The 9423-nt window shown below is 43.0% G+C and overlaps 2 protein-coding genes across 2 annotated transcripts; both read left to right on the forward strand.

Moving 5' to 3' along the window:
• Window positions 1–1628: 1628 nt before the first annotated feature.
• On the forward strand, window positions 1629–2258 carry EI90DRAFT_3017325 (uncharacterized protein; the record flags this gene model as incomplete). Its single annotated transcript, XM_039057082.1, has 2 exons — window positions 1629–1724; window positions 1992–2258. 2 exons carry the CDS (start codon window positions 1629–1631, stop codon window positions 2256–2258), a joined length of 363 nt encoding a protein of 120 aa, XP_038914633.1.
• Window positions 2259–7774: 5516 nt separating this feature from the next.
• On the forward strand, window positions 7775–8326 carry EI90DRAFT_3017326 (uncharacterized protein; the record flags this gene model as incomplete). Its single annotated transcript, XM_039057083.1, has 3 exons — window positions 7775–7819; window positions 7871–8083; window positions 8141–8326. The coding sequence occupies 3 exons, from the start codon at window positions 7775–7777 to the stop codon at window positions 8324–8326; spliced, it is 444 nt and encodes a 147-aa protein (XP_038914634.1).
• Between the last annotated feature and the right edge of the window lie 1097 nt (window positions 8327–9423).

Genomic DNA, 9423 nt, shown 5'->3' on the forward strand with positions numbered 1-9423 from the left:
TGGGCCTTTTTGCTGGTGTGTTTGGGGTCATTGTCCTGTTGGAAGAGGACATGGGCTGGGTTTTTGTGATAATATGATATGGTTTCCTGTAGTTCCTCATCCAGAATTTGGCAGTATAGCTCCCCATCCATCTTCCCATCAATCTTGTATGCCATTCCAACCCCATCCCAGGTCATACAACCCCATACCATGATGGAACCTCCACCAAACTTTTTTGTGCTTTGCACCAACTTGTCAGTGAGAGGCTCCCCCACCTGCTTCCACACCCATTTCCTCCCATCTGAGCCCAGATGATTCACCTTAGTCTCATCAGACTATACAACTCTCTTCCAGTCCTCTAGAGTCCACTCCTTGTGGCTGAGGGTGAAATCCATCCTGTCCCTCTTGTGACACCTGGTGAGCATAGGCCTTTTTTTCTTCACCACTGCTTTCCAACCAGCTTTTTTGAGCCCTTTACATACAGTCTCAATGGAGAGGGATGTGTCAGTGATGTTTCGGAGTATTCAGGTGACTTGGGATGAGTTGTCAGCCTTCCCAGAGTTGATGAGATGACAAGCATGGCGGATATCAGTGTCAGAAAGCTTGGATGGACGACCACCACTGGGCTTGGGAACATCAGAATGGTGTTTAGACCATAGGTGAGTGACAGTGGAGTAATGGTGGCCAGTAAGAACTGAGATTTGGCAAGCACTATGGCCAGAATCAATGAGGGAAAGGATTTGTTCAACTTTTGAAGTAGCTAAAGGATGCATTTTGAATTTGGGGCCTTATCATGTGAAGTCCTTCATTATTTATGCTTTGTTAATGTCATTTTGTTTACTAGTGTGTACAGTAAACAATATCACATGACATGTCACATGATATTCCTACTTTCTGTTCAGCCTGGGGGTACTCCAATAAACTGTTGCAATGACCTGGGTAGTTTGTAAATTACATAACATTACCAAAAATAAAAATATTGCTTACATAATTGGCAGATCTTTAGATGAGATACTTTCCCATGGTCTGAATATTTTTTTGAAATTTTAGAATACATTTTCATTGTGCTATAAGGTCATGAGTTGGAAAGTGAAAAACATTGCAATGGTTTATTGGAGAACTGTACAGGTGCCTGTACATACTCGTTTTGGACCTTCAGTCTAAAATCGACCTGAAATGCCCCCTAGAGACTTCCTGCTCAACGCCTCTGAAATTAAGGACCAAATGGACAAACAGCAATGGCACAGCGCTCTGCATGAGTTGCTGAGGCCAAGGTCCCTCCTTGCTAAGTCTCCGGTTCCCCTCCAGAATCGTCCACCCTTGCCCAGTTCTAACACCAGGGACCATTGTCCCATGTTGGGCCTGTCAGTACGCATGCCTGTTCCACACTGTAAGCATGCTAGGGATGTGGCCCAGCAGCAAACAAGAAAAGAAAAAGGGGGGCAAAGAAAATCTTACTACCGGTAAGGCCACACACGGTCCCAGTGCAAGTGCACAATACTAATAAATTCTTTTAAACGAACTCACCCTGGTCCTTCTTGGACAGTCATCAGGGAGTCAAACTAAGCTCTTTAAATGTATGGAAGGGTCACTCAACACCACAGTCTGTGAAAAATAAAATGAAGGATGGACCTTGAGAGTCTGGAAGCATGCCATCGCCTGTTACACATGGACAAGAAAAGGCTGGAGAGACTGGTGATCAAGAAAATGGGAGAATAGATGGGGGGAAGAGTTTGCCCTTAAAGGTATTGTAGCATCAATTGCCAATGACCCAACAACAAACACCTCAAGAGGTACAACAGGTGACCAGCAGACCACCAGTAAGGGAATGCCTGCCTTTTATGTATCAGTATGTTGTGCATGAGGTTATGGCAGTCCATGATCTTCCTGAAGGACTTGCCAGGATCCATGTAGACAACTACATAGTGAATGGACAGGACTGGCAGGAGGCATGTCTGATACACACTAGAAATAATTACATATATTGACTCATTTAATCTACAATCATGAAGACTACCCTATACATGGCAATTGCAGTAATCTTGAGCCTGATCCTGGCTTTAGCAGGCTGGCACTACAGATTTACAGATGAGGAAAGGCTACAGAAGAGCCCACTGATGTCCAATGAAGAAGAACCAGACATGGTTCATAAAGATATGGAAAATCAAGAGAGATCAAGCTCTCTGGAATCGCTGGGGGACTGGTATCTACTCAAGAACCAAAAGAGCAAGCCAACAGGCAGGCAATTCTATGAATCCCACCACCTTCACCCCTACTAACTCAACAGAAGGAGGAAGAGGAGTAACACCCCCTTTATTGCCTTTCCAGGGCAGGAAAAGGTATGGATCCGAAATTGGCTGTCCCAGAATGGCAATCACTGATAGCCAAGACTATGTACACAACTGATCGATAAATTCCCAGGCTCTGTGCACAGATCCCAATGTACTCTAGCGTTGAAGTAAATAAAACCGAGGATGGGGTAGAGACAAGATGAGTAGCAATCAAGGGATTTATAAGTAAGACACAAGAAATTGATCAACAGGGGTGCAAGATCCCAAAAATTGGAAAATCAAGGATGACTTGCCAGTGAGACAAGCAAGGAAGTCAGCAGGGAGAAGAGTCATAGGAAAATTGGGGAACCCCAGAGATGGCAGCAATCTGAGATTGGGATGTGCACCAAAAGGGAAAAGCCAAAGGAGGACTTGGATCAAGGAACTAGCCAGGAGGATTGAGATGTTGAGTGATGATATAGAAGACCAAAGTAGAGCAAATATCAGAAATAGCATGCAGAGAGGAACAGGGAAGTGGAACAGAGAACATGCCCTGCCCCCTCAGAATAATCTGAACTAGCTTATATCTGAGAATGTCTGCTGTCCAGACTGCCAGATCGCCAGTCTCTCTACTCAAGCAAGGCCAGATGGAAGGCTGGATTCCAAATAATGTCATAGCAGTCAAGGCAGTCACAATGTCAGGGAAGGTGGAAATTCCAGAAACAGATGATATGTCTACTAGCACTGATAGTCATGGATCAGACTCTGAGCTTGCATACCTGCTTGACAGGGTAAGGAACCTTAACCAGTGACAAACAGCAGACCAGGAAAAGGACAGGGGGAATTCTAGAAGAGATGTGCCAGCAATCTGATAGTAAGCACATGCATGAAGACAGAGACAGAGGAAGTTGAGATAACCCAGACAGCCACCATAGATATGGATTCAGAGGATTTACAGGATGGAGAATTACAGTATCCCAAAAGCAGCATCATGGAATATGCATATAACTGCACAAGAACAGCAGCCCTCACCCCTCCCTTGGACATCTTCCAGCACCACCACTGAAGATCCACCAACTATCCACACTTCTCAGTCTCCAACCCCCCACTGCTACTCATCCCTCCCACAGACAGTGTTCCAACTTGCCAGAGAACCTTCTCACAAATCCCACCTCACCTCCCAGATCTGGGTCAAACCACACTTGAACAGCAACTGCTTTGAGCAATTGTGTCAGCTGGGTGGTCCTTTTTTTCCATTGATGCCAGAGGTCATCAAGCTGTTTTCTATGCTGAATCCTGGGTTTAAATTACCACCTCAGAAGTGTCTTTCAGGAAAGGTTTTAGACGCATCAAGAAGCACTAACTTAAATGATGGAAGGTGCATATGCAACTGGGCAGTGTGACAGATGGAAAGACACATCCAGGAATCACATTAGGGGGTTTCACAGTAAGCTAGATTGGGCCAAACTGAGGGACTAAACTGAGTCTAAACTGAACGATACTGGAGCAAGTTTTGGAGTGGAATTAAGCCACTGTTAAACAAGATTTGAGGGTGTTGCAAGCAGGAATCTGCTACTGTCTCCAGAAAACAGAGGGTAGCACTCCAGCTCACTCCCCAAGAGCTAGGGAAGAAAGAGAAAGGGGGCTGAAAGGGTGTTGCAGTAAGAACAGGTCTGTATAATCAACGGGAGGGGGGGGGAATTTTGGGGAAATATATAACCCTGGTAACTCTTGCTTATCTTCTTTCCGTGGTGGATTTCCTTAAAGGTCACAATAGGCCTTTACCAATTGTGTGGCCACTCACAGCACCCAAGTACACAGACTTCAAAAGTAGCGGGAGGGGGGAAATCGTCTATTCCATTTCAATCACTACGTACATATACCCATACAGCAAACATACAATTTGTGAAAAGAGTCCGAAATATATGGGTTTGGCTGAGCTAAGCCTCCACCAACCATGGCGGTAAGGTTCGGCTGCTGTTGGCTTAGAATAGAATTTCAAACAACAAAAGAAAATGAAAAGAAAAACACAAAATTCCTCATACCACTCCAAACACTGCGTCAAAACTCCATCCCTTTATTTCATTCGACTCTCCTTATCCATAGCTTTCTAATGATACCGATTTTGTGAAATTTGGTGGAGATTTGACTGAGAACAGGAATTCTCAGACATGGTATACATATCTTGATTATCCGTTGTAGGAGAAATAATATTCAAAGAATAAAACAATGATCTATCAGAATAGTCAACAAACAAGTGACAAGTTCAGACGTTTAACAGATCTCATGATCTTTATGAGACTGGACAGACATTAGAAGATCATTATAAATTATCTACACCCATGTAGCATGAGATTTAATCTACTACAAGCATGCCTAGAACCTGGCATAGGTGTAATATTCAAAGAATATATCCCTACAACAAGAAAATAGCACATAGACGGCAGAATAAGAAGGAACATTGGGAAAGAAATGTAAATATCTCGGGAGCCAGTAAACTTTTGACTGTAATCTTTTTACCATCTGAAAGGACTGTTTCTTAACTTTATCCACGGTTTTGTTTTATTCTAAAAGCTTCAACACTGACGGAGATATTGCTCAAACGGCGAAACACCTTATAATTCATATATATTTATTTGCTAATTCTTACAAAAAGTAATGTGACTCAAGGGAAATATATTGGCGCCCGGAAGTCTGGCGGACCGAATACCATATGATAGAGTATTTCCCGGCGCGGGCGGACAGTTTTTGATCGCATCAGAAGAGGAGAAAATGCTAAAAAACCGGATCTTGTATATTTTCCCATGATTCATCAAAACTTTTTGATTTTAAGCTCAAATAAATCGGAACAAAGGAATGATTGATGATCTGGATCTCGGATCATAAGCATAAAGTGATTCAGAAGTCCGCGGATCAGTTAATTAACTGGGAAGGCTCTAGAACATTAGTAATGATGTGGCTTCACAAAAAGGGGTCAATTAGAGAACAGTCTAGAAAGGTCCTTTATGGCCGAGTCATTTCTAAAGATAACCGTTCGTAATTAAGGCGGTGTAGAGCATAGCTTCAGCGCTACAAGATCCCGCTAAGATCGGCCCAAATGACAAAGAAATGAATTACTTATTGCTGAGTCATGTCCTAAGTCCATTATTAAGCTTACACAGCCCAAGCCCCTATATCATTCTAGAACTATCTATAATACAAATGTAGCATATGTAACTAGTGCGAGGCGTGGGAGTAGAGAGGCCTCTGAAAAGCATAAAAGGCCGCCGCTTCTGCCCCCTCTCAAACCTCAGGTAGAAATAAAAGTTTAATTCTCCTCACCAGTGGTTGGTTCATTTGCTCCAAAAGATAAAAGCAAATATTAGTTGTTAGCTAATATAAAACTAACACGTCACTCTAAGCGTGAGTTAGGGTCAGTTAGACACAGCTGAACAAAAGTGTCATAGTGAGAATTAGTGAGAATTTGGTGGAGGGACTTCTTAATTGAATAATCTCTCAGCAATACTTGGTTATCACACCACAGGAGAAAAGTGAGCGATCCTGAACCTGCTAGATAACTAGCACGCACTCTAAGCGATAGAAAGAGCAGTTTGGTCACTCCTGTATTGAGTAACATTTATTGCAGAATTATTTTATTAGTAGTTTTCCTTCAGTAAATTATCAGGAAAATCATGTCCTACTGAAAAGTGGTATATCTAGGTGTAATATTGACTAGAAATCATAGTAAAGTCAATATAGAATTTTATCCGTAGACGATCTATACGTCAGGTGAGATCGTTGGGGGTGTTTATTGTTGTTTAGACAGTGAACAATTATATATTTGGCAACCAAAACACGGTCAGTACGCAAATCAGCACAAACTCTAATATTGTTATTGGACGTAGGAAACTGGTTACATAAGGTGATCCAGCTCCGCTCCTTCACTGTGCACAGGGAAACTTGGACCAAATAAAATGCCATAATTCCAAGACTCCTCCAATGACTTCTTCAGCATTTATATCATTTGACTAGCCCATATTTTTATTGAGACTAGCTTGCACATGAGCATCTGAACAGTTCAAATCATCCCATGACTCCTGTGACTCCCAACAATCAGAATATCTCCACAACCACTGAACCGATTAAGGTGAAATTCAACACTGAGTCTTTGGGCATTTTTCTGGATTTAATGATTCCAAGATCGTCCTATTCCGTCAACTTTTGACCTTGTTCCCATGGTTGCAGTCAAGTGCACGGACTTCACACATGAGGACATCTCAGGTTGAATTTCTCCACCAAATCTCAACCAATTCCTTCGCAGAAAGGCTCTTTCGGTTCGTACGAAAACCCTCTTTCTTCTTTCTTATTTCTCCCCCATAATTCCTTTTTCCTAATAATGTACAAGGGCAGGAGCCCAATTTTGATGTATTTGCTGCATAAGGTTCCATGAAATTGAGCACACCCGTTATGCACTCCTACAGCATTCACAGTAAAGCACTCTAAACTGGATCTAAACTGGACTCTGCCAGTTTCGTTAAGTCCATCTGCAGCATCAGGTGCTTTGCTTAGGTAACATATGCCACTTCATCGTGCATGCAACTACATAGTACTCTGTGTCATCTCACCCCTTCCAGACCCAGCATTAGGAGTGATGGTGTAGGGCATGCTTCATAGTAGACTAGGTACACATGTATGTGCTCTGAAAATGACAATTCCAACCTCGATATAATAGTCGCAATGCTAGGACTTGCTAAAGTCCCATCAGCACACTTCCAGTGCCATTATGGTTTTTACTTGAATCAGGTAGACATAGTAGGCTAGCAGCTCTGCATGTATGATAGCACACAAACCATGTATATGTAGAAGTAAATACAGAGCAGATTTAGTGTTAGAAACATTTTTCCGTTGAACAGATGTGCAGTGAATGTGTTTGGAGATAGATGAGCTTGCATAAAAGTGCTAGATAATTTGGGGGTGGCAGGTGATGCAAGGGATTAATAGAAGAGCTTGGGAGTCAGATGCTAAGTATGTACTTGCAGTGCATGGTGGAGGTGAGGGGAAAATGGGATGCCGATGCAGTGGGGCAGATGGCAAGTCCAAAGTGCACAAGTTACAGCACAGCTCTGCACCAGGATGGGACTCACTGGTTGATAACCAGTGAAATGTGAAGCACAGCAGCCTAGCAGGGGGAACCACTACCCAAGCATCACAGCTCCCCAGGCCCAAGTTCTTTAAGTGCATATCTGATCCACTAAAAAAGTAGGGCCATGCTATGTTATTCTGCATTGCATGTAGTAGCTGTGATTAGTCCGGTGAAATGGAGAGGCCCTTTGGATCATTGGGGACGATGAAGGAACAACTGTACAGTGTGACACGGAGTTTAGAAATGATGAGTCTGAGTTTGGGAAGCTGAGTTTAGACCAGTTGGGCCGTGTGAGCCCCAACAGCTAAACTGGCAAAACTGACCAGTTTTGCCAAGACTTTTCAGTTTTGACCTCAGTCTAGGATTTCAATTTAGACCTCAGTTTAGACCTGTTTAGAGTACCATGAACCCCCCTATTGTCGCATTCATGATCTCATGTATGGGAATGGTAAGTTACAATTTCTAGTATTCTTCATAATAACTATGTAACACAATTTAGGTGCATATGACACATGTTTATAACACCTTGGATCAATGGAAGACAGCTGAAAGGTTGCTGGCACTCATCAAGGAGAAGGAATACATCAAGAACAAACTCAATCTGAAACTCATTGGCTGGGTGTCAGATGCATCAGGAGAGTCAAGGGCCACATGCATTTGGTTGCAGGAGCAGTTCCCACATTTAATTGTAGCAGATTGCTATGCACACCAAGTATGTTTTTGCATGGATTACTTTGCAATTGTATTTCTTGACTTATTACTTGCATAGGTGCAACTTGTACTTGGGGACTACATAAAAAAGAATGAACACATGTCACTAAGATTGGCTGAGGCCAATGGCATCATTAATTGGTTCAATAATCACTCAATTGTGCTTCTGCAGAGCAATGCTGCACTGCAGACCAAGCAAGGGCTCTTATTAGACCTTGCATCACTCAGTGGACATCACACATAATGGCCATTGGCCAGTTAATTCAACTGGAGATTCCATTTAGAACAATTGTAGTATGGAGCAGGAGGGAACTTGAAACTGCTGCTGGAACAAAGTGCAATGCAATTGAAAAAGCACAGCAGATCCTCACAATAATTCAGAATGAAGGCTTCTGGGATGATTTGAAACAGTGAGTTAGCATACTTTACCTCTCTTCCTCAATGAGTTAACTCCTTTCTAGGATTAAGGAACACATTGAGCTGCTTGCCATTGCTGTCAATGTTTGTCAAGATTCCAACACTAGAGCTGACCAGGTGGCTCTTATTTTCAGTCACCTCTACAAGTATTACACTGATATTTCCACTGTGGCATTGGTTGCTCCTGGCAACAACCCTTCACCAATCCAAGCTATTCTTGGTAGTCTTTATTCCCATTGGAAAAAAGTTGACCATGATGTTTTTATTGATGCAGTTGCACAAACTGTGCTTTTTACACCAATGGTCTCTATTGCCTTCCTAGTCACAATGATAGAAAGGCTGTACTGTTGTGTGTTTGGGGTAGATGCACTGGAGGCATCAGTGGGTTTGCATACTATTATTGCATATCTGTCAGGGCAATAGCCCCGAACCCCGAGTCACATGTAAATTAGATACATATAGTCACGTGGGCAAGCAGGAACCTCCGGGTAACTGCTTACACACCACCATAAAATACACTATCTTGTATCACTTACGGCCTTGTGTGCTGAGCCACCCTAAGACCTCACACTTTTTTAAGTGCAAGAGGTGTGTTTTACAACACAACCCACAACTCTACAATCTTAACATCTGACTCGGAAGCGCCTATGGCGCCTAAACATGCCTGCAAGGGCAAGGTCGCATCTGCAGCGACACTAAAAAGAAACGAGCGGTTTATAAAGAAACCGCAATCTCCCATCATGGGAGATTCAAACCAAAAGCCGTCGTCAGACGACGACGAGGATCAACATGATCCGGCATTAGCAACCACCTCAGGGCTGGTCCCTGAAGGTTTTAGAAACTTACGTGGAGTAAGTGTGGGGCAAAATACCCCCAGAACTCCACAACATACCGATCTAACCCAAGCTGGGGAAGATCCCTCAC

The sequence above is a fragment of the Cantharellus anzutake genome, assembly GCF_015039405.1.
Source record: "Cantharellus anzutake strain C23 chromosome Unknown EI90scaffold_32, whole genome shotgun sequence".
In the NCBI taxonomy this organism is placed as follows: domain Eukaryota; kingdom Fungi; phylum Basidiomycota; class Agaricomycetes; order Cantharellales; family Hydnaceae; genus Cantharellus; species Cantharellus anzutake.